The sequence below is a fragment of the Hirundo rustica genome, chromosome 6, assembly GCF_015227805.2.
Source record: "Hirundo rustica isolate bHirRus1 chromosome 6, bHirRus1.pri.v3, whole genome shotgun sequence".
NCBI lineage: Eukaryota > Metazoa > Chordata > Aves > Passeriformes > Hirundinidae > Hirundo > Hirundo rustica.
In genome coordinates, this window is record NC_053455.1 from 50,502,164 (window position 1) to 50,528,240 (window position 26,077).

A 26,077-nucleotide genomic window follows, 5' to 3' on the forward strand; every position below is an offset into this window, starting at 1 on the left:
CTATCACTGCCAGTAAATTCATGATTATTATGAAGATTTGTATTTCAGTCACATGAATCATGCCGAAGCGCAGCGTTCTTGAGACATATGTCTGTCAGAGCATGTCACAGCAAAACAACAGAAGAACATCCAGTCAGGGTTGGTGTCCAGCTGCACAACAATACAAGTTTCTAAAACCACAAAGACTGTGGACAATGAATCACAGCTATGATCAAAAAGCTCTCTTAACGGAGTGCTGCTATTTGTCCTTCTTGTTTGTTTTCCATCTGTAGCATTCAGGGACTGGAATGCCACAGGCACAAGCAATGAATGTCCAGGAAGGTACCTGCCTTTGAAGCTGTTGGAGCAGTAACATACCAATAACAGAGCTGTAAATATATTATTAACAGTTTGATGATGGTGATCAGATTGGGGGCAATCCAGGCTGGAGAATGGATATTTGCAGTATGAATCTAATCTAACATTGTTTGAGCACTTTTCAGATTTCAAGCTGTGCATTGGAGTTAACTGGGAGCTGAATGATGTTGGCTCCTCCTGATTTTTAGCATTTATTGTAGATAGTTCTTGGGCTTTTTCCAGCAGCAGCTTCGTTGCTGCATGCGCTCGCTCACACAGGCGTTGCATCACTGCCTGAATTTGATCAGTCAGTTCTTTTAAACCAATCGTGGGTTCTGCTGTGGATTCTGCCGTGGGTTCTGCTCCATCACTGGGTCCTCCTCTAATTCGTCTGGCAGCGGAACATTGTCGGGGGAAGGTGGTCGACAGCAGGGGTCACGGGTTCCCCTCTCTTGGTCGACCGGTGTCTCTTCGGGCACAGCCGAGAACGGGGGGGCACTCGGTGCATGCGCTGTGGGAGCGGCGGCACTGGGAGCGGCGGGGGCCGGTGCGGGCTCCCGGGGGCCGCTTTCTCCTCGTCCTGCCTGTTGCTGCGGGGCGGCGGGCACGATGGAGCCGCTGCCGCGGAGGGACGGGGGCGGGCCGCAGGCCGGGAGCGACGAGCCGGGTATCGGCCAGTGACGGTGCCGGGGCGCCGGTGGCCAGAGGGCACGGCAGGGGTCCCGCAGCGCTTCCCTGACTTCGCAGTGCCGCGGAGTTGTTAAATGTCCATTTCCGTGAGCCCAGTTAATCAACTTTTGCAGTACTTTTTCCGCTACTGTTTTTCGTCTCTCAGAGAGTATAATAATAAATAACTTCAATGTGGCAGCAAATTCGCATTCCATGCTTGCCTCGTCAATGGGGCAGGGAAGTGAGTACTCGAGCCTTCCACCTTTTTTCAAGAAACTGCCCCCTGTTCCCCTTACCAACTCAGCCTCGCACTCTTTGCAAGGATGGCGAGCCTCTGCCTCAATGCTGATGCATCTCTCGGCAGATCAGCGTCTGACCGCTATTTTCCGGAGGTCTCACCTTAATGCAGCTGCATCTGTCGGCGAGTTCAGCGTCCAACCGCTCAGCGTCCCACCGCTAATTTCTCCTCTGGGTCGTCACCCTGGGTCGTTCTCCTCTGGGTCGGACCCTAAGGTCCGAAGTTCGGGCGCCAATTGAAGGTGATTTTTGAAAAGAAAAAAAACAAAACAAAAACAAAAACACGGGGAACAGCCAGAGTCAAACACCTTCTTCACAGAAGTAGTGGTGAATGCTCCATTTATTGAGGGTACACAGGGTTCTTATATACATATATCATTCTTGTGCATAAGCTGTTCACACGGCATTTTACTACTCGCTATTGGCTAGTGTTATCTGCATAAGCATTCCTTTGCAGTTACCTGTTTACACTTTGTTGAGGGAAAAAGCTGGTTCTCAGGCTCAGTGTCCTGGTTCTCAGGCTCAACGTCCTTGACAGTGCTAAAACAACAGAACTTTCCCAGCATTGTCAGGCTCTCTGTGTCTGTCTCCAAAAATCCTGCTACAGGCAGAGGCATAGACAGCACCAGAAAAGGTGTCTACAGATACACGGACATACCTTTGCCTACCAAAGGACATGATGTGTGTCACGTCCATCTGCCATACCTCACAGCTGTTCAATCCTCTGGGGTTTGCTCCTGCACTTAGGGCTGGGAGTGTGTGTTACTGGCACGAGGGACACATTGACACCATTGCCCGAGCCTGTTCCCGAGTTAGGTGGAACTGGCGGACTATGCCTGGTGCATTCTGGTGAAAAAGCTGATGGCTGATTTTGGCTTGTCCAAAGATGTTTGGGAGTGGGGCCATCTCCACAGGCGCAGCAAGAGCATCAGCCCTTCTGTTGCCCTCAGCTATGAATCCTGGTAAATCGGTGTGTGATCTGATGTGCATCACATAAAATTGTTGCTCTCAGTGGGAGATCAGATTTACTAGTTTTGAGAGCAAGCTGAAAAGTGCAGAATTGGAGACCTCACGCAGTACAGCTTGTTCAGCTCTGGATACTACCCTTGCTACATAGGCCGAATCTGTGACCAAATTGAATGGTTCAGGAAACTTTTCAAAAGCTCTAACAACTGCAGCCAACTCAGCTACCTGAGGCAATCCTTCCACCTTGACAATATCTTTTTCCCACTGCTGAGTTTGAGGATTTTTCCACATTATTACTGATTTATGAGATGCTCCAGATGCATCTGTAAAAACGGTTAAAGCCTTTAAAGGCTTCTTGCTCTGAACACTTTTTAATGACAATTTGAACTGAATTTGTTCTCTAAATAATTTGTGAGCAGGCCGATGAATTGAAATTTGACCTGTGTAGCTATCCAGAGCAAACTGCAAAGCTTCATTTTCATGAATCAGGTGCTCCAACACTGCTTTTGTGATCTGGCCCGAGTTTATCTCGATTGGGATGTGAATACACTCAAAATCACATCCTGCCAACTCCCTGATCTGGGTCCTGGCTTTCCGGATCAATTCTGCTATCAATTCCTGTGGCCTGGTCATTATTTTGGACCGGTGGTGACTGAGGAAAACCCACTCTATGATTAAGAGGGGATCCCTACAGTCTTTGTCCTTTTTTGATTTTTCCACTCTTTCCCACTGAAAAATCATCCCATGCAAGTGTGGCAATTTGCCTAAAATGATGAATTTGAATGGCAAGTCGGATTTGCCTGTTGGCCCGTCTGGTGGCCATACAGTCCTGTACCTTTTCTAGGGCTGCTCTTGCCTCTTGGGTGAGTGTCCTAGGAGAACTTAGCTCCTCTCCCCCTTTTAAAAGATTAAAGAGGGGGTCTGGGTCCTCACTGGTCAGACCTAGCCAAGGTCATACCCAATTTAAGGACCCACACAACTGCTGGACATCTGCTAAGGTCTTGATGTTATTTTTGACAACCAATTTTTGCAGCACAATGGTCCGCTTACCAGTCTCAAGACCCAGGTGCTTCCAAGGTGGCATCCTTTGAATCTTTTCCTCCTGAAGCTTGAACCCTGCAGCAACCAAAGAATCCATTGTCAGGTCAAGCACGTGGGACAGTAAGTCATCACTGGGGGCACACACAAGCACATCATCCGTGTGTGCCCCCAGTCACACATCACACTGGGGACAGCAGGGAAGAGAGGTACCACTGACAAATAGATGGTGAGTATTTCATCCCTTGGGGAAGAAATTTCCAGTGGTATCTTTTCCTCGGGGCTGTTGGGGTTTGAGTCTCCTGTAGAATTTTTCCCCCCTCCCAAGTTGCTAGGAGACTAAGTGCTGAGTGCTTAACGTGGACAAAAGAACTGATAACTTAGTTTTGGGGGAGGGAAAAAAGCTCCCGGAGAGAGCGGAGGGTGGGGGGATCTCGCGGTTTTTCTTTTCTTCTTCCGGGGGGGAGCACCAAGCGGGCCACGGTTGTTGGAGTCCACAGTTAACGAAGGAGTCTGGTCCTGGGAATTCTACCATCTGTTGGAGTATCCAGGAATTCGGAGTTTCTTCGCTGTCCTGCTGGATTTTGGGTGCAGCCCGAGTCCCGCCGCTGCGGCTTCTCCGGCACTGCCACCTCTGCCTGCCGAGGACACCCCCTGCCTGCGGAGGACAGTCCCACCGCGCCCGGCTTCCAGCCATCAGCGCCGGAGCCTCCACCGTTTGCCCTCGGGGTTCTTGGTTCTGTTCTACTATTGTTATAATTGCTGTTGGTTTTTGTCTGTCCTGTTATATTTACTAGTAAAGGACTGTTATTCCTTTTCCCCATAGCTCTGACTGAAAAGTTTTATTTTTAATCTTCCAAATTATAATAACACGGAGGGAAGGATTCAAATTCCTCATTTCCTAGAGAGGCCTGCCTCTCCTTAGCAGACACCTGTCTTTTCAAAACCAGGACAGGGGCTTCTCACTTGAGGGTAGGGACCAAGAAGGCGAAACGTGGGACATCGTCAGGGTGCAGAGGGATCTGGAAAAAACAATCTTTGAAATCAATAATTGCCAAATTCCTATTTTGGGGGAGCATCGCTGGGGATGGCATCCCTGGTTGGAGAGAACCCATGTCCTCAATGACATTATTAATTTGATGGAGATCATGGAGGAGCCACCACTTGCCTTTGTTTGCCTTTTTTATAACAAAGACTGGAGAATTCCACGGAGACGTGGTTTCCACAATGTGGCCTTTAGCTAGCTGTTCATCCACTAGCTCCTGAAGTGCCTTCAATTTTTCTTTACTGAGCAGCCCAGACTGGTGAATCAGTTTTCCAATTGAGTTTCTGGGTAGGGCATTCTTCAGTGGCCACAGCCTGAAAAACCAGGGGGGCATCTGGAATGCCAATCGTGACCCCCCACTGGGCCATCAGGTCTCTCCCCTACAAGGGCTCTGAATAATCTAAAACAAATGGATGCAGTGTAGCTAATTGTCTGTTTGGCCCCTTAATTTGCACAACACTTCTTTGATTTTTTTGCCCATTTCATCCCCCCTACACCTTCTACGTTCCCAGCCACATTTTGCAGTTCCCAATGTGAGGGCCACATCCTTTCTGTTACAATCGTTATATCCCGCCTGTGTCCAAAACCCCTTTGAGGTTTATTACTTCCCCACTGTGACGGACCTCACACCCTATTGTCCCTCCCAACAACTCGTGTGGGGCAAACATCAAGGTGTTTGTTCCTTGTGCTGTTTTTTTCAGGGAACAGATCAGGTGCTGCAACTGCCTGAAGCTATTATCTGCCCCTTAGGCAGAAGAAACAAAGGTGGGTGAACACAGCGCAGCCAGAGAACTAGTTGTTTAGGGTTTGATGAGACGAGACCTGGAAGGATCTCAATCTCTCTCGGTGTGTACTTGGTGTCCCCAAGAATGACATACTTAGTGCCAACATGTTGCCAGGAGCCTAGCACGTGTAGATCCAATTAACCTAAATGCCAGTCTGTCGTCACTTAGGTGCAAGGATTCTGTCAGTTGCAACCTAGAAGGCTTTTGGAGACATTCTGTGGTTAGACAGGGTCTGCTCACGTCAGGATCTGAAAGGGCCCTATCTGATGACTTCTGCTGAAAGGTAGAACCGGTTATAGCAGGATTATTTAATTTAGCATTTGCATTTTCTAGTTTTTTCTCCCCCCTCCTTGGATTTGCCCTATTTACGTCGACACGCTGGGCAAGCAAGTACTGACATTTTAGTTTCTTGAAAAATTCCCTTTGGACCCTTGAGACCTCCCGTCCCCATTGTCCCAAAAGTCTAGAAATTGCTTCTTTAAAGGGCATTGAGATGCCCAATGTCCAGCCTGATCACACAGGAGACACATCGTTCTTCTCTTGGGTGGTGGCTGTGGCACAGGCACAGGGGCTGTGGTGTCTGCAGCGGCAGCTCTTTGCGGTGGTCTGAATGCATCTCTGGGACTGTGATTACAGTGAGCTGTCATGAAAGGGACCTTCTGGGTACATACATGGAGCACGTCATCTAAGGTTGGAGCCGGGTCCATGGGCAGGCTGAGGATGGCTGTCTTACACTGTTCATTTGCGTTAGTCAGTGCTATCACCTCCAGGACCTGTTCTTGGGCTCCTTCATTCTTAACCTGTAACTCGATAGCTTGGGTTAATCGCTCCACAAACATTACAAAAGGTTCTGATGGAAGCTGCTTTATTTTACTGTAAGGTTGGAAGGACCCATGGGGCTGGATTGAAAAGAAGGCTTCGAAAGCAGCCTCTTTAATGCGTTCTAAAACAGCTAAAGGAATTTCTTGAACCTGCTTGAGTGCTGCGACTCATTCACCATCACCACATAGATGTTCTAATCGAATTGGCAAATTATTATTATCAACAGCCATTTCAGGATTTTGCCAAAGCTCCGGGAGTAAATCTCTTCATCTTTTTTTCCATGTAGAGTCCCAAAGCCTAAACTGTGTGGATGAAAGGAGGGCAGAAAAAAGCTGCCGGAGGTCAAAGGGAACAATAGGATTCCCTGCTAAATTTGCTTTTAAAAGGCTGTGAAAGTATTCACTTTCGTGTCCAAATTTGGCCTGAGCTTTGCATAAACCCTGAATCACTTGTTGGGGGAAGGGGTCCCAATTCCTGTGGACAGCACCCCCTCTTTTTGACCGTCGGTATTTGACAGGGGTAGCAGAAAAGCTGGGATCACTTCCTGCTTCTGGGTTCCAGGCTCCACCCCACCACCCTGCCGGGGCATGGGAACTGGGACTGTGGGCAAGGAAACCGTGGGAAGCAGGGGCAGGGAGGGGCTGGAGGCTTGAGTCACAAGGGACAGAGTTGGAGGGAGGAGGTTTGAGAGTAGGGGCAGAGTCAGAGGAGAGGGCAGTGCTGGGGGCGGCACCGAAGAGAAGGGGGGGTCTGGGGAGAGGAAGGGATTGTGAAAGGGATTGTGGGAAGGAGGGACAGACAAAGAGAGAGGCTCCTCATGACTCGTGAGCACATGGCTTCGGCCATTTTGGGAAACACAGGAGTCCTCCCCATCTTGTTAGCCCCCTTCCGAACTAGACTAGCTTGGGATTCACTAAGATGGGGGTTTTGTGCACTCGAACTGCCTGCAAACCGAACCCGGGGTTTACAAACTGGGAAAGAAGGGAGTTTGGGGGAAAGTTTAGGGGTTTCTTGAGGAATATTTGATTTTGGGGAAGAGATTTTGGGGTCAGGATAGGGAGAAACTGAGGAAACTGGGGAAAGCCCACAAGGAACCACCTTTTTTTCTTTCATTTTGTTTTTGCATTGCAAATAAAATCTGCAAGCTCCAAAGAGCAAAATTTGCTTTTTCCTTATCATTAGGGGAGCTTGATTGAGACAATTTTTTTGCAACAGCTACCCAAAATTCTGGGGAGCTTATTTGCTCAGATGATACATCTGGAAATTGAGCAAATAACCACTGAAGGAAATTTTTTAATTGCTTCTTGGAAAAATGGGTTTTTCCCATCATCTGAGGCACTTAAAATTTGATAGTAGACTCTTTATTGAGACACAGACAGCCTAGCACCCATTTTTGGCTCAGATTTTAAGTTTCTGTGTCCCTTTTAACTGTGGCTGGGAAACTGAAAGTTAAAAAAAACCCTCCCTGGAGAGAGAAAAAAAAAAGGAGCCAAAAGGGGAAAGAGTTACCTTTTCCACCACCTGGCTGCCGAAAGGAACATGCTATTAAAAGCACCCTGAAGGTTTACTCTGAAAGCAAAAACCATCCCCGAAAGGAAAAAACCCTTTTCCCTGAGGATCACTGCCTCTTAAAAAGATTTTCCCTTAGAAAACCCAAAGTGGTACTCACCAAAAATCCAGCGCTCAGACAAATCTTTCCTTTCTTTCCCAATCACTCCTTTTGCCTGAGACTGACCTTTTTTGGTGCAAAAAGAGCTTCCAGTCTCGGTTCCCAGGGTCAGCTTTCCATGAACATGTGGTCACCTTCCCTGGGAGCAGCTTGCCATTTGGGGGGCTTCTTCGCAGCACTCTGATGGGTATTTTGAGTACAAGGGAGAAAACTGCAGCCCTGCCCGTGGAATCCTGTGTTTCGGAGACTCCACAGCGAACGCCAAGCCTGACGGGTCTGTGTCTTTGCGTGGGTGGGCTACATTTTGTGACTCACGTACCTGCGTGAGATTCCTCGGCCATGTGCTCCCCGAGTGGTTATTCCAGCTTTCTGGGAGCCCCTTGTGGCTTTGAGCTGCACATTGGTGCCAGATGTGGGATGTGGGGTTTCTTTATGAGACCCAGACGACTGCCGATGGCAAAAGGAAAGAGCCTGCTCTTTGTCTGGTGGGAAGAAAATATTGCTTTAATTTGCCCAGGAGCTAGTTTTAGCTCCTTTCCTGTCCATGCAGGAGCCAGAGTCATCTAGGCTCTGCCCCTTCCGGGGCTTTTTCCCCAGGGGGGGACGGGCCCAGAGGCAGGGACAAGCCCCTATCCAATCAGGGACAAGGCGGGAGTGGAACAGAGTTGGGTTACCTTCCACTGTGGGGATGGGGGCAGCCGAGCAGAACAAACACGTGGTACAGTAAAAGGGGAACAGGGAAAAAACATTACGAATCCGATGAAACACAATATAAACCAGATTAATGCACTACAACAAATTACAAAGCCTTTAATTTACAGAAGTGTTGAATACTCAAAATACATATTCATACTCCTGTCATTTCCCATCCCTTGCTTCGTATGCTAATTGGCAAAAAGGCTATTATGCATGCGTAGTTTGTTTCCTAAAATGAGTTAGGGGTCTATTCTGGGGAGGAGTCACCAAAAATGAGGAAGTAAGATGAGTCTTCCTCGTCTTGAGTTTTCTACTTTTCAATGTGTGATAAATGAGTCCTTGGTAGAACATATAGTTTGCTGTGTTGAATGTGTTCTTTAAGCAGGAAGTCTGTAGTTATCGTATATCTTATTTACTGCATTTTGTTTTTTTGTTACAAAGCACAGCTACATAAACATAAAGCTGACAAGCAATGAGTTACTAATCCGGGATAGCTTATCTGTTAACTGCAAGCAAAGTTTATCTAGCTACTTCAGCTAATTCAGCAACTATTATCCTAACTTTCTTAAAATCCCTAATTCTTCAAATTTAATGTCTCACAAGGAAGTGGGATGTTGATGGTAGTAGTGTATGAAGGAGAATCAACAATGACTTCAGGGTAGTGTTTTGGTAGTAGGACAATTGTCTTTCCTATTGCCGATTGCTGTGCTGTTCCTAGACAGCATCTAAAGTTCTTTTCAGTCTTCCCTTTTATTTTTCCTCACTGGATCCTCATATGGGCCACCATAAAATGGTACTGGGTTTGGATAGATAATAACACAAACTGTAAGTGTGAGCTCATAATGCACCTGCACATCAAAATCTTGGGTTAAATCATCAAGTATTGTGTTTCTTTAATGCTGTGCAAAAACTAAGGAAACTCGCCTCCTATCATGATGCTGTACACCTCTTGCACGAAGATATTTTTCTCAGGAAAAGTGCAGAGGTGACAGGCTTAAAAGCAAACAAAACCAGTTTTTTGCTCTGTCTCTTCTGCTGAGGGTACCTTGACACATGTCCCTTCTCTTAATCCCATGACAGCTTCCAAGAGACTGATGCAAAGAGCCATGCCAGCCTTTGATTATGAGATATTGCACTGCCACTTATTCTCTTTGTCTCCTGCAGTTTACAGAGACAGTTTCAGTGCATAATTTAATCCCTGTGCTGAGGACTGTAGCAAATCCATGGAGATTTCTACCAACCATCCTTTCTGGCATCAGAACAACATGTGCACATCGTCTTTCATGTGAATTCCCCAACCAGAGCCTTAGAGGGACCTATTGCTTTGAAGCTGGCCTATAAACTGTGCTTTCAGGAATCAAGTTGTCAGCTTGCTCTTTCAGGAAGAAAGAGAGAATAAACTGCAAAGCACTTGCAAGAAACTACAGGGCGACTTAGAGATCTGGTTTCCTTGGCCTCGGAGAATTCCTGTAGGATATTAAGAATCCCCTTTTTACCTGGCTTAGAAGCACCCTCTCTGGTGACTGCTGGACCTGTGGGCACTGGGGCTGTGATGGAGCTCACCTGGAGGGGTTCCTGGTTCCAGGAAAATGGAAGAGGAACAGGCACACCAGTGCATTTGACCTTGTTCAGCTGTTTTCAGTCTTCCAAAGCCAAGTGCTGAGAATGCACTGTATTGCTCTTTGTGTGAACAAATGTTCATGTGTAGTTTAGAAACAGGTTGAAAATTTACCAGATGTGATAGTTGTTCTGTGACAACCCTCTGTGGCCTAACTTATGTCCTTCCCTGAGGTACAGGAGAACAGGCAGACTCCTGCCTTTCTATTGAGATGGAAGTTAACTAGTCTTTGAGTTGATGAATTTCAGTGGACAAGTCTTGTTTTCATAGACAAATGCAGCTGCCCTTCTTATTAGTCAATGTCTGCTTATGATGTGTTCTGCTGTCATCTCTGTGAGCTCCTTCCATACCAACTTGAAAAGCAAGGGCTAACTGGAGTCAACTGAGACACTGACTTTGATTTTCCTATGTTCCCCGTCTCCAGAGCTGAAACCATATCCTGCTCTTATCTATGCCATTGCTGCTGATACTGTTGTATCAAATGTTGCTAAAACTGAGTCCTGAATTGAAACCTTCACTGCACGAACTGAGCTAAATCAGCCTTTCATGGTACGTAGCGAGAAGCTTATGCTGCTTCGTGGATCAGTCTGCAAGTTCTTAGAATGTTTATAATGTTAGACAGAAACAGACAAGACCGTGTAGAACTCTCCCTATTTTGAGCAGTGAGTCTTAGGTCAGCATCACAGATGTTATCCCAAACCTCTTCAGATGTTCGTATTTGGTGTTCCACTTTTGGGGAATGGAAGTTCTGTGGATTTTTTCTTTTTCCTGGTCAGAGCTGTATCTAGAATAGTTTATTTATTTGTTTGTTTTTTAAATCTTTGTGTGTTCTGTTTATTTATAACTGAAACTGATGGCCTAATCAGGGAGGCAAGAGGCTGAGTGGAAGGGCCCCTCATTGGGTCTGTCAGTAGAGTTGCGCTGGGCAGGCCAGCTGGATCTGCTTTTCCTGTGTTTTTCCAGATCCCAGCGTGAATCCCTGCATGGCTGCATGCTGGTGGGAGAGCTCAGAGTAGCGGTGCTGGGATGGAGAAGGCAGAGAGATGAGTGGCAGCCACAGCTTAAGGATTTTAACAGTGAAATGCTGGTTTGAGTTTAGCTTGAGTGTCTAACCAGGAAAACTTGGAATGGATAATCAGTTGATCTCTTAGGGAGGTATCTCTCTTTCCTAAGTCATGGTGAGTTTTTTTCTTTTCACAATGTACAAGCAACTTAAACTTTTTCTCTATTTATTAGAAATTTGCAGTATTGGGAAAACAAGAAAAAAAATCTATGCAAATCAAGTACAAATGAATGTTAGTGGCTACTGTAACATTGTTCTTAAAATGGAATGAGTGGAGAAGCTTGTATTAAATGTAGATGCAATAAAACACAATAATTAAAATCTACACTCAGTTTCTATTTACAATATTACTTTTATTTTTTCCATACTTATTCCAGGTCCTCCCTCAATAGCTGATGCTGCAGGGTTTACATTCAACTAGGCAATGATAGTACAAACTGCTGCTTTCCTTCAGCCGACTGGCTTTGAAGCATTGTCTGCACATCAGGAATTGTACACAGAAATGGAGTCTCCAGGAGCATCCGAAGTGTCCCCTGGAACACTGCTGTGGCAGTACTAGAGGTACAGGGCAGATGTCCTGTTCTTCCAGCCAGGAGATCTGTCTGATGCACTAAGAGGAAAAAGTCTAAAAAGCTCTGATATTTTATTTATTACATGAATGCAATGACTTTGCAGTGGAATGGATGTGTTTAATTCTTGCGGGAAGGAGTTACTGAACTCCTGGCTTTCTAGGCATATCAGCTTGACTTGACAGGTACAGCCTTGTGCTAATTGACTCAGACCTCCAAGTGATGTGTGTGGGAGAAAAGGAAGAAGGGCTTGCATACTTAACTCTTTATTCTATATTTTAAAAAAGCTAAAATGAATTGTATATCCTTTTCATTATCAAAGTATACTTTCTCTTTCAAAGTAAACTGGGTTTCTTTGGGAGGTGTTATTTTTAATAACAGCTCCATGCTCTAAGCCAGGAAGCAGTAATTCAAAAAATCACTCTTTTCTACTGAAAGGTAGAAACAACTACAGCTCCTTCCCCTCGTTAGAAAGCCAAAGAAGCAATTAGAGCCTTCTGTTGTATTACGCTTTTCTAAAACATATTCTCTATGCAACTGCTGTAGGACTTCAGATGGATACAGTGATCAATGCTGCACAAAACTGAAGAATTTCTCCTCAGCCCTGCCAACACTAGCAGCTATAGACAAAATAATTTTTAAAAGCTCTAGTACATCACAGAATAATGCTGATACTGGTATTTTACAACTAATGCAACATCACGTAATTCACATGTAATCTTAATAGTTAAAATTCAAGACTGGGATACTAACTGAATAAACCACTAACATGAAGCTTCCTTATCTGGCATGGAATAAGGGAAGGGATAGTTCAGATAACATTGTAAAGATTGGGCAGGAACAAAACAAATTTATTTCTCCATCCAGGATTTTATACACTTTACAAAAACCAGTAATATCACTGTGCCCATAAAAATGTTATCCATGGCAACAGAAAGCACTACTACTACTTTTTGTCGTCTAACAGGGTCTTTTTAAAATCAAAATACAAAGATTTGTGCTGTAGCAGTCCTCCACTTTGCACTGTAACAATAAGGCTTACTGTACTTTAAATACAAAGCTGTTACATCTGCAGTTATGAACCACTGGCTTTCACAAACATCATTTTATAGTTGCTTTTTGCTTCTTTTTTGTTTTCTGGAACCTCAGCTTCATCATGTTTTTCAGTAGCTTGTAGCTCCTCTGCAAGACTCCTCTTGCTCTGAATCAGAGCCACTTTCAGAATCCTCTGAACTCTCATCAGAGGAGTGTCCAGCTGCCTCCTCTTCTTGTTCATCTTCCTGGAACTGTAAATTCAGATTATGAGAGAGATAGAATATTATTTCCTGGTAACCTCCATCGCAGCCTTTAAAATTTCCCAGTGAGATTGTTTCACTTAATGGCTCCTTTCATTTTGGTACTAAAATGGGGCCGTGTTGCTAATGGAGGCCTGTAAGACACGAATTATTAGACAGAAAGCAACTCCCTGAAGTGGTTAATCATACCAGCTGACATGCATGGATTCATCAGCCACTGGTTTATTTAGTTACAGCAGGAAATTCTGAAGACATCATTCAATGAGTCTGAAGTTACAGATCACATCAGTTCTGTAATTGCAGTAGTGACACTAGAATACTTGTCACAGAGTGTGACATAATGGAACTAAAGGCATCAAGCATTCACATTTGTGACTGATCTCTGAAAGGACACTTGGCAAACTGCAGCATGAGGAATGTTTAAGTAATCCAATGATAACTGCTAAAAACAATGCAGATGGTTATCCTGCCTAATTATGTATTCCTCAGCAACAACCTGATTTAATATAGTTGTCACTTTGTGCCCTAATCAGTCTTGACTGCTCTGGAACATGAAGGCATCTCTTATCACTTCTCAGAACAATGAGAAGCATCAGTCATTTATGAGCACCTTAATGGCCACCACAGTGTACACAAACAGCAATCAAGTGCCTGCATTAGGTTTGTCCTTTAACCCAAACACAGAAGTCTGCTTGGACTTTTAAACCCAGTACCACCTTGTCTTAGTGAAGGGAAAGCCAAGTCATTCCAGAAATGAACTCAGTACCTCACTGAACCCAAGCCCGCAGTGGCGCCGGTTCCGCCCCGACATGGTGCTGTCCATGCTCTGCTGGTACTGAGACTCCAACTCCTCGTTCATTTTCTTGTCTTCTTCCCCTGCATTGTCCAGGGTACTTTGGTTATGGTTCATTCAAGTTAACAAAGACAAACCAAATTACAGAAAGTCATATTTTCAGAGGCAAGAAGTTTAAATATAACCATTCTAAACTAGGATCCAGTATTACTGCATACAAACCATGAGACTTTAAAGCAACAGTAGCAAGTGTGCAAGCAGGATGGCTTTGATACAAAGGGGGAAGTTCCTGAGACTTGATGCATTCCAGAGTTGCACTATGCAGTGTTAAGTTCCACAGAACAAGGTAAATGTAATCAGGGTGAGTTCTCTGTGCTTCCAGCCAACACTGCAACATGCCCCAGCAAGGAGAAACTTTGTGACCTTCACTCCGTAACAGGGGATTACCTTGATTAAATCATCCCTCAGATATAGCATCACGCCTTGGGACAATAGCACCACTCCTGCTTATTGAGCTGCGCTGGAAACTGTTTCATGCATCCTGGATTATAAGGAGTAGTTACTACAGCTCTGCATTTTTCCATCCTTAGGAATTAGCAGAAAAACTAGTTTTCATGAGCTACTTCTACAGCCCCTTTATTTACTTGAGTAAGTGGTCTAAAATATTTAAGGATCCTATGTACTTGGAAAAGGTAGGAATCTCTAATTCTCCCCAGGAGGCCTACAACACTAGCTTTTAATTTGTATCTCTTGTATCTGTTGTATCACAAATCCTCATTTGGAAGTTAGAGCTGTATGTTATACAAAGAAGTGTTAAAACCCCAGCATTCTAACTTTTTGCTGTTAACAAATGAGTACTGATTCTTTACAACTTCAAGGAGAAGCATCACTTCCTTTCTAGAAATTCAGGTATGAAGGAATGATTTTCAGTCTCTGTAAGCTAACAGCAGCAGCACCTGGAACCAATCCTCAGGCTTATTTTGATCCACAGATAATTTTTCATCACGTGAAAAATGATCAGTGGAGCGCATCAGGGAAAGCTTTCTGGAATATGAGGGAAAGTTTTCTGGAATGGTGACAACTGCTATTCCACAAGGCTTCTCTCAGGCAGTGCAGTCCAACCCAGCTTGGTGCCACAGATTTTGACTTCCTAAGAAAGCAGGATAAGGAGTTACCATGGTCCTACAGCCAAATATTGCTGATAGTCAAGATGACCTTGCAGAATTTTTCAGCTTTTACCTCACTGCTTTAGGGCAGAGATCTTTCTATTCAATAGGTAACCAGGTCAGGGAGAAATTAACCCCTGTTCTTTTCTATGTACAATTAAGTTTGGCTATCCTGGCATGTACTGGACTAAAAGGCAAGTGAGTACAGTCAGAGAAACTATTTGTCAGTGATTAAGAAAATAAGGAACTTCTACAACTCCACAGCCTGACCCATCTTCAGCTGCAGCCAAGAAACCTGAATCCCTCCCTGCCATATCTAACCAAGCTCAGAGCACTGGAATGTTCCTAAATACGGGTTAGATTTCCAACTTTGTATCAGCTGTTGGATAACTGACCTGTCCTGAAGTGAGAGGTTGATCTGTGGTCTCCGATAACAAGGCGGCCAGTATGTTCTTTCTAAAAGAAAAAGGCAGTTTGTTTTGGAGCTTTAGGATGCACTGACAGCTCTGCCAACATCCTGGACATCTCGAATGGAAAAGGTTTGCTGTGAAACCCTGCCACCCAACTGTAGGACTGGGAAGTTTTACTAGCTAACAGCTGCTGCCTTTAGGTGAACTTGTTTCATCTTTCTTTTGCTGAATCTTCTGAAAAAGAAACCCCAACCACTATATACTTTTTGCTCTTCCCAGACCCCAGAGATAGTTCTAATTCACTGTTTCTTGCCACTGATACGAAATTATACTACATGATGCTAGACAGATGTCTATCCAGGTTCTGACCATTTACCCTTTCCCTAACACTCTGCAACAGTTCAGGCCATCCATCTTACAATGATCCCGCTTTTAGACTGGTCACAGTGTCAGGTAAGACCTTCATAGGGATAATTAATTTATTGGCTCAGTAGTTGCTCAATAGCAAATATGTCCCAACAGGCAAGAACTGGCATTACACAGCAAGCAGCATTAAGTACACAAGCAAAAGTTAAGATTAGTGGTAGTGGGAAGCTCTAATGGGGCATTGGTATCCCTATCCACTACAAAGTTCTAACTTTCACCTCTTTAATACAGTTAACTACTTTAGCTTACAAAATTACTGTATTCAAGAAAAACAAGTTAATACAAGTAAAAACTTTTTTTGAAAGCAAGTAAAAGTGCAATACTAAACCAACATTTTATACATGAAAAAAGCATTATTACATTTACTCAGTTGTGCAGCACCTTGCAGCAAGTGTAATAGAAATTTAATTTTAGTGTATTTTCTCTATAAAGATATTCCCTAGGTCTACTACTTTAGTGGTTTAGTCTTATCAGCTACCACTCTCTCAAAGTTGATTTATTTCTAGTGACAGAAAAATTTACAGCGCTAGTACGTAGGTTTGTTAGTTTGTAACAAGGTTACTCTATCGGAAGCGTCAGCAAGAAAGGTTAAGAGCTGGTCAGAAAGCATTTAAGGCGTGGGGTGGGGATGAAGCTGCGGTGCAGAGACTCGGCAACTTCCGAGCGACGTTTTGTCTAACACGGCTGCTGACACAACAGCGGTGAAACCCAAATCCTCCTGGAAGGAGAGCCCCAAAGCCCGGCAGCTCTGGCTTGCTGTCGCTTGGCTCAGATCGCCCCGCAGAACCCCGAGCTCCGCTGAGAGCACCCCGGTCCCTGTGCCCGCCCCCCGAGTGGGGTCGATGAGCAGGGCGCGGCCTCACCTTCGCGGCGCCCATCAGCCGCAGGAACTTCTGCTTCCGCTCCTCGTTGCCGAGGTCCGCCGCCTCCCAGCTACTGGAGCCCTGCGGGAGCACACGCTCACTACGCCCGCCCGCCCCGAGCGGCCTCTCCGCCCCGCCGCAGCCCGCCCGGCGGGCCGCGGCCTGCCCGCGTCCCGCCGGGGCTCCACCGCCGGGCCGCGGCCCTGCCGCCGCCCCCCGCGCCGCCAACCCCCTCCCGCCGCGCCGCCGCCCCCCGCCCGGTTACATCGGGGGAGGCCGCTCGCTTGAGGCCGTGGTGGCTGTGGGACTCCCTGGCTGAGCTCATGGCCGCGGCTGGGTGACCGGGCCGCACTGCCGCCTTCCTGCCGGAGCCGCGCCCTTGGGGTCGGGCGCGGGGCGCGCCGGGACCGGTAGTTCTGGGCGGGCGGCGGCGGCACGGCGCGGGTGGCGGGGGGACTACGCGTCCCAGAGGTCCCTGCGGCACCGCGGCTGTGACGGGCGGACCGGGACGGGCTCCGCCTGAGGGTGGGCGGTGGCGGTGCCGCGAGATCCGTGCCGGCGTTTCTCGGTGCTTCCTGGCGCTTTTCGCTTCTCTCGGCGCTCGGGAGCGGGGATGGCTGAGCGGGGACCCTGCCCGCTGCTCGGCTCGCCTCAGTGCCCTCCGGTCCTGCTGTTCGTGTACCCTGCGTGGAGCCGTGTGTGCGGAGCTCCGGGTGTTCCCATTTAACCCTCAGCGCCTCTGGCTGTTTGCCTCCACTGTTGTTCCATCGCTCCCACACGCATACAAAGCACAAATTCACGCACTGCCCCCAAATTTATTGAAGCATACAAATAGCAGGAAGGCGGGTGCCAAGAAGGTGGTGCCAGACTCTTCGCAGTGGTACAGGACCAGGAGAAATGGCCATAAACAGGAACGCACTGAGCACTGGAACAGGCTGTCCAGGGAATCTCCCTTTCTGAAGACATTTAAAACAAACGATTGCAAAATTTTTTTTTTTTTTTTTGAGTGGATTAGGTCCATTCCAAGCCAAACTATGATTATAAAATGATATATGGTAGGAAATACGACGTGATATGTAAAATGTAATTATTTTTGGCGGCTATTTATATAGAATAACACTAGGATACTGATGTTTTATTTCATGTTTGCATTGCTGCTCTGCTTGAGTCTGCAAAACCAATCAGAAAGGCACAGTTGTTACATTTGCTTTCTACAGCTTCTGTGGTACTTGTTTAACAGTGAAGAAAGCAGAAAAATAACTGATCTGAGAGAATTGTATATTTGCATCTTTAACCATATTTCATTTATTTAAATATACAGACAATTATATAGAGACTGTAGTAATGGATCAATTTAAACGTTAGCATTTAAAAATTATTTCTAACAAGAGGAGTAGAATTACAAAAAAAAACCCTGAAAATGACATTACTTTATAAACTAAAACCTCAAATTTTTTATAGTATCTAGCAACATTTTTAGTCTGCTTAACTTAGTAAGAATTGTGGTAATCTAATACCAGTGAAACTGTATTTTTTCCTTTTTTTAAGTTAAGTTATTAGTGTTTCTGTATTATTATGCCTTAAGACCTGTATCTCAATTTAAAAAAAAGTGTGAAATTTTAACTTTATGGCTATATTTCCCTTGTTGGACAAACAGACAAGGTTTGTCTTGGGGAAAAAAGGTGTAAAAGATAAGACTGCTCAAATCAGCTATTATAATTGTGTCTTAGTTATGGCTTATTGTTAAGTTCAAGTCGTTTTCAGGACAACTGAAATGAACTAATGTTTATGTGTCAGATTAATAGTTTGTTGATTTTGTTTTTATTTACATTTTGAATAATGATGTGGTGCTGATATTTTAGTGAGAGGCTTTTACAATTTTTTTTTTCTCCCTTAGTTTATTGCTCCCTTGTTTAAAATGCTCTGTTTTTGCAGAGAAGAGGTATCTTAACAAACAAAGACATCCTAAACAATAAATGGCAGCCATCTGCCTATGGGATCACTTAAAACTGGAGTGATCTGAATGCTACAAAAATGTGGATGCTCTCAGTAACATAATGGTTATGTAAAGGTTTTGCTTATCTTCCTGCAGATATTACAGATAAGTCTGAGGATGTGTGACTCATGAGCTTTATATAATTCCAGTAACACTAATAAATGATAAAAAAGGAGTTCTGAAAATCCTGTCATGCTGGGATTCAGTGTTATATTTGCTGTATTCTTTTGAGCAACAGAGAAATGTTATTCTCAGGACAAGGGACATGGAGTTTCTAAGAAGAAACATGTCTTCTCCAATCTCTGATGCTGTTCTGAAATACAAACAAGACAATTGGTAAGGATTCTAGGCAATATTTTGAGAGTTTTCCACTGTTTTGTCATGGTCTCTCTGAAGACACTGTCCTGAAGTTAACATTCAATTCACAGGAGGTGAGGTTTTGTTGTGAAGCACAAACTGGCTATGATGCGGAAACAGAACCTCAAACAAAGGGCTGCCTGTATAGAGGGAGGAACAATTGTTGGACATTAAAAGAGACAAGAGTGAGATGAGCTGAAATGACAAGTAAGTTATTTATTGTCATGTATAATTATCCCCTTAGACTTTGCAATATATTGGTGCTGCTCTGGTGAGCTGCAGTCTGTGCATGGGAACCATCTCTGCAGGTGCAAGGCAGGTGCATACCAGCTCTGTTACAGGACATACCAGAAGAATCACTTGAATGAAGAGCTTCCAAGTTTTGAAGCTCAGTAGTCTGCATTATAAAAACTTTCAGGCAGACAAAACCTTGTTAAGGAAAAAAAGAAAATTCTGAAATTAAGTGAAAACAGTTAGATGGAATGGCACAAGGCAAAGTGCAGTGAAATGAACTGAACTGAACTTGCTGAAATGATCCTCATTGAAATAATGAGATTTCATTTCCTTTTATGGAAAGGGATGGGGGTGGGAAAGTTGAGACCTAACTAGATCTTGTAGAAGAAGTTCCATGAGTGAAGGTCCGGATACAAATTCTTCTACAATTATTTTTTACTTAATTGAGTTTTAGATTGTTTGTTTGTTTGTTTGTTTGTTGGTAGAGGTAGGATATATTAAAGTAGAGCCAGATCTGACAGCCAAAATAATTTCTCATAGTATAATGTGATAAGGATGCCTTTGCCATGCAGTGATTGACTAAGCTGCAATAATAAAACTGTCCCATAGTGGTCAAGAATAGTGGTCAGCCCTGTCTTGGAGGCTGTGTAGGGTTGAATCTTCCCCTGCTTAGTCCTGACTCCACTCAAGACTAAGTGGCTTTTGGCAAATTATCTTGCTTTTCTTCTTTATCTGTGAAATTAGGATAATATATCTGCATGCCAGCATTAAGAATTAATTATCAGTTGCAAGAGAGTGTGTTCAAAGCAAAGTTTAAGTGCTAAATATTAGCTGTAGAGTAATTTGACTACTGTAATTTATAATACGCTCACTGATGTTGGCTTATAAAATAGGATCAACCTCTTCTCAAGTGCTGTAGAATGTTTAATTGTTAATAATGAACTTCTGATACTCAAAGTAGCTACCACCATGAGGCAGGGAATGCTGCCAGTACCTGTCTGTATGAAAGCTTAACAAGGAAACTAATGCCTCTTTTTTTGTTCCTTGAAAAAAACCCAAACGTATACTCATGCACCTACTTTAAGTGCACAGTTTAAATTACTTTTTTTTTTTCAGACAAAAAGCTTTATTTCATATCAAATAGAAACATGACATTACCCTACCTTTGTATCTCTTTCAGCTATTTAAGCTGAAAATGCTTCCTGTTTTCTGAGCAACTTTGCTTAGTAGTTGTCACTGCAATATATAGAGGGTACCACAGGGAAGAGTGGGAAATATTCTGTGTATCACTGAAAGTGAGGAAAGAAACTCTTTTACTGAGATCTGAGTTGCCCAACAAACTTATTCAGTGTGTTTTAGTGGCCCTATGTCTGCCAAAAGTTCATTTCCAACCTCCTGTTAAGTTTTCCTTTAAGGGGTTGTTGGGAAGAAGGAGAGACAAGCTATGAGCAAGAGATGTCAACAGAAGGATTGCTGAGAAGGGAGCATCAGTTGAGTGAAGACAGTTGTAGCTGTTAACATTTAAAAAGCTCTTTCAAGGACTAACAAAATAAAGGATAGAGAGGTCCTCATCTTGAAATGGCTTTTATATTTCTGAACCTATTGTAAAAGTTTTTTTAGAACACTTCCCATCTAAAACCAAAGTAGTTTCTATTATAAACAAGACAGTGCACCAAAACAAAGACTATCTTCACTTACTTTTATTTCTGGATTAACAGAAAAGGCCATTATTCAATACCACAGAAAAAAAAAAAAAAAATTATTGCCCCAGTTTAACAAAGGAAGAAAACAAAGAATGAAGAGATTATGTCCTTGAACCTAGGTCTCTACAGGCTTCTAGTAATCTTGCATGCACTAGGCTTCTACAAAGAATTTTTTAAAATTTCCATTTTTTAACATCATAAAAGGTATGTTAAGAAGCTTTGTTTTGGTACAGTCCTAGTGCAGACAGTTCCCAGGTAGTTTTTATATCAGCGTAGCCAGGCAAGGCCAACAATGTATTTCCTACTTGGAGTTGATGTGTATCAGCTACCCCAAAATAAGGAAATACAGTGGTTTGCTTTCTTAGAGATTTTACATTGTATTAAACTGACTAGGCCTCTTCACTTACCACTGCAGAGGGTACAGCGCTAGAATGCCATACCTGAGTAAAAATCATTTTTATTGCAATGAAGATACAGCTTTATATATCTCACTTCCTTCCTTCTTTTTGTTTTGTGCTTGCTAGCACATAAAAGCCGCAATAAAGACAAAACATTTCACAGAAAGTATCTGCCAAGTTCAATTATTCTACCATGAGTCTGAATGAGGAGAAAGTCTTCAGTATTATCAAAATGAATTTTGTTTGTTTAGATCTGTAACTCTGTAGATCCTTCCTTGGGTGTATCTTCTGTTTCATTTGGTGTACAGTTTCATCCATCCACAGTAAATTAGAATACTTTAGAGGAAAGAGAATCTTAACATTTTTTTCTGTTTGTCTTGGCGAATTTAACTTATGAATAATTTGAAGATGATGTGGACAAACCACTCCTTAACATACTCTAGTGAGTAACACTCTGTTGGAAAAGGTTGAACAAAATTAACATTGTCCTTTTTTGAGTCTCACAGTGCTGTGTAAGCCAAAGTCTTGGAAGCCTGCTGAAAATTGTCTGCAAACAGATTTTTTTCTCTTCATGTAACTGTTTCCATTTCTAACACCTTGGAATCTTTTATTGGATTAACAAAGAACAATTAGAAGGAAATGTAAGTGGTGTGGGAAAAACTGTGACTGTGTATTCTCCTTCAGAACCCTGTATGACTGTAGTAATTTCTTCTCCCTAGGGACTTCCATAACATTTGTGGAAATGGTCAGTGGAAAGGAAAAAGAAATAGCACCAGGTATCTTTATCCTGCTGGTTTCATTTTATCCTTAGAGAAATGTTTTAAAAGTGTGAAAAAAACAGGTGTGTTAAAGCTCTGATGTATCTGCACAGCTCCCAAGTCAGGGTCCTTTTTGAAAATAACTTTCATCATCAGTAGAACACACAGACTTTGCATATGTATCCAGTGTCCGAATAACCTTTGAAGACTGCAGAGGACTTTTTTTTCCTGTCAAAATCTGCACCTCCCTGATAGAGCTATATCACAATACAATCTGCTGCCACTGCATCAGAAAGATTTTTCCTGCTGCAAAAATGGTGTCATTAATTTGTGTTCTTACAGTATCTGTTTAAAATGTATATCACTCATTACCCCTCTTATTTAGCCAGTTTGGATGTGTTCTGCAACTTGTATTCCTCAAAACGCAGGCAGTGTCTCCTTGGCAATGCTGATTTTTGCTCCTCTTAGCTGCTGAAAGATCTCTACAAAGGACATAGAAATACATATTTGCTTTATCCCTGTAGTGGGCTTGTGGGTTATTAATTGTGTTTCAGACACAGCCAATTGGCTTTGAGTGACTGCAAGCACAAAAATAAAAGGGAAATCCATTACTCTTACCTGTTTAACACCAACATCTTATTTATTACATCAAGCTTTTAAAATTAATGTAGTGATCTTTTCAAGATCTGCACTTTATTAATAAGCTATAAACTATATGGCAGCATTGCCAAGAACCTACTGTACACTCTGCCTGTACTAAAGTAGACTTTACCAATCTGATATTCATGCTCTAATAATAAATGACAGTAAGTTGCAGGTGCAATACTGCAGCAATTTATGTACATTTTGGCTTTGAGCATGGAAATTTGTAGTCCAAGCATCAGGATATTTTTCTTAATCTGAAAAAATAAATTTTAAATAAATTTACCTAGGCATGAAAGAGCATGTTCACTTAATATGGTGGTATTTATGACAGGCCCAAGACTGTCATGGAATTGTGGGCAAAACAATCTCCTTTACATTAGGATGGTGGTTGTGACACACAGGCACAGTGTGCCAGGAAGAAAAATATGCTGTTCTACTGACTTTATGCCACCTTCCTTGTTTTGCTGGGGGCATAACAGGAGCCTGTTTCTATGTTATGTAATGCATAATTTCTAAAGCATTTGGGATCCAAAGTGGGAAGGCGTAGCATAAATGCCATGTCTAATGCTATCCATTTACTAGAGATAAGTTCTGTATGAAAGACTGAAGACTTTGTGTGAAAGAAAAGACAAGAAATGCAAATGTAAGGCTGGCTGCTGTCCCTAAATAGTTTAGTGATTGCCTGGAGTGTGATACTCTGAAATGTTCCTGTATGGTATTCAAACTGGGATGTGTATCATACAAAATCCTAGCACATATTTCATGTAGATGGGAAAGCATCACCTGGGGGCCATCCAGTCCTACCTCTTGCTTGGTGCAGATCCAGTTAGAGCAGGTTACACAGGGCCATCTCCAGTCAAGCTGGATTGTGTTCAAGGATGCTGATGCCACAGTGTTTCTTGGCAACCTAGCCCAGTGCTTGACCACCCTCAAGGTAATTTTTTTTCCCCTTATATTGAATTGGAATAGTTCAGTTTGTGTCCATTGCCTCTTGTCATGTCCCTGTGCACCTTTGCAAGGAGTCTTGTTCCATCTTCCCAATACCCTCTTATATGGCTGTTGCAGGCAGCAATAAGCTCTCACCTTCAGCTGCCCTTTCCCAGGCTGAGCAAGCCCAGATCTCTCAGCTTCTTGTCTATTTGTACATGACACTGCAGCCTCCCATTTGTCTTGCTTCACTGTTTCAATATCTGTCTTGTCCTGGGAAGACCAGAGCTGGACCATTTCTCCTGATGCAGTCTCTCAAATGCCAGTAAGAGGGAAATTACCAGGTCCCTCAATCTGCTGCCAGTGCTTCTCTTATAACAGCCTGGGATGCTGTTGGCTGCCTTTGCTGCCAGGGCACACTGCTGGCTCATGATCAGTTTGTCCACAGGGACCTCCATTTTTTTTCCCTGAAAATAGTCTTTCTAGCCAGTTGGCCTCCAGCCTGCACTGTTGCTTGGGGTTATTCCATCTCAGAGGCAGGACTTTGCATCTTAGTGTATTGAATTGTAATTGTAGAATTCAATGTATTGAGTTATAATTTTGTGCTTGTAAGAATTAATAGCTCTGAGTTTGTCATTTGGGAATAGCAGTGGTGTGCCTTCTGAATAGCCTAAATAATGCAGAATTATGCATAATATGACTCATTTTTGGATAGCCAGTTTAACAAAACCACCTAAAGCTGATGATATATCAGGTACATCCTGGGATAAATAAATTACAGAAATCATGGTAAATTACCAAAGAAAGGATAGCAAATTATCTCCTGAAAGCTGGTAATTTTTTTGGACTAGAGACGCTTCATTTTTCTTTTGTACATTTATAAATGAAGTAGGCTGTGCTAATTTGGAGGCAAAACCAACACTACTTTGTGGCTATTTTGTTTATTGATCAACAGAATATTTAATTTCTCTTGTTAGATTAATATAGTGGGGAATATTTTTATTAATGAAAGTGTTCAAACTATACTTCTTTCTGAGGATATTGAAATAGCATTTACTGCTATCCAGTGTTGTCACTGCATGTTGAATGATTTTTGTGTAATGGCTGTTCATGACTTTCACGTATACATAAATTCTAAGACTAGAAATTAAAGACTTTTTATATTGTATGTCAATATTTATGAAAATATATAGACTTTAAGAAATTAGAATTATATGAGCAATTTGGTTGAAAATAATTTTATTTTTAGTTTGTTTTGTTTTGGGTTTTTTTGACAGCTTCTTTGCGGTGCTAGAAACTCCCTTAGAGGAAACACAAATCTTTATTTATGCTTTCCCCCCACTGTTAATTCATTTGCCTTTTTTAAGAATCTTGAAGTTTGTCAGAAATGAGCCTGGGAGGATGAATTCAACAGATCTCTGTCCATGGTCTGCTGTGTCTTGCGTCAAAGGGCTATATGGCTGCAATGTTAGGAAAATTTGGCATATTGTAAATTAAACCTCGGTGCTGCAGGCTCTCCACTAGGAGATGTTATCCAGAAAGCCAGCATTTCTGGTTCTGCCTGTGATTTTCAGCTGATGACCCCCTTTGCTAATGAAGCATGCAATCCTAATTTGGCATGGGCCACAGGTAGGATGGTCCTCTTGCAGGTGAAATGCCATTTGCCACATTTTGCAGGGTATTAGTCCAAACCTATATTTGGTTGGCACCTGTGCTCCAGAACTGGCATTCTACCTTGTGAGAAGGCAGCATGCCACTCTGACAGATGGGAAGGAATGTGAGCATGCCAGCAAACCAGTGTATGCATCAAGGGGTCACATTTCTCTCCAGGAATGTTGAAATACCGGTACATGCAGAGCTTCTGTATCTGAGACACACGTGTTTCTTGGCAACGACCAAAGTTCCTGCTGAATATCTTGGCACGGGACGTAAAGAAGCTTAGTGAATTTTCATGGCTTTCATAGGGTTTCTACACCATGGGAGCCTACATATAATTTCTGCTAAGAATGGCCCTGTGAATGTAAACAGAAGAGGGAATATATTTTGCAAATTATTCTTTCTTATTAATAGATTAAGAACTGTTAAAATGCCATCATAGCTTTCATGGATAATGATTCTTTTGATTAGTTAATGGTTGGTTTATCCTGGTCTGAGAGCAATAGAATGTGTGGTTTGGCAATCAACCCAAAATGCGAATGTCACAGCTTAAACTTCTACCATTTCTTTCTTGGACTTTATTTTGTTTTAACTTAAAAGTAAATTCTGGAATCCCATCACACCTTTGTGCTTCATCAAGAAATTAGCTTTCTTCTGTGTTCCCCCTAATGATGTAAGTATTAAAATTAACTCTGGGATGTTCCTTTCTTTTCCTGAAGGTAATTCTGAATGGTTTATTTCAGTGTTCTTACTTTTTTCCTCCAGAATTACTGTAAAGCTTTTCTATTTCATCCATTACAGCACAGTGTTTTTCACATTTGAATAGCTGCATCAACATGAATCCTTTATAAGGACCTTAAAAACAAACTTTGCCAAG

At 43.1% G+C, this 26,077-nt stretch overlaps 2 protein-coding genes across 2 annotated transcripts; both read right to left on the reverse strand.

Annotated features, from left to right (window-relative positions):
• Positions 1-653: 653 nt before the first annotated feature.
• Positions 654-1,220, reverse strand: LOC120754224 (uncharacterized). The gene has a single exon (XM_040067577.1). The coding sequence runs from the start codon at positions 1,218-1,220 to the stop codon at positions 654-656; it is 567 nt and encodes a 188-aa protein (XP_039923511.1).
• A 10,116-nt stretch (positions 1,221-11,336) lies between these two features.
• On the reverse strand, positions 11,337-16,897 carry C6H11orf58 (chromosome 6 C11orf58 homolog). The gene is given in 6 exon segments (XM_040067204.1): positions 11,337-12,759; positions 12,761-12,859; positions 13,635-13,744; positions 15,223-15,283; positions 16,527-16,607; positions 16,792-16,897. Coding segments are annotated over 6 exon segments (522 nt in total). The 5' UTR covers positions 16,852-16,897; the 3' UTR covers positions 11,337-12,648.
• Between the last annotated feature and the right edge of the window lie 9,180 nt (positions 16,898-26,077).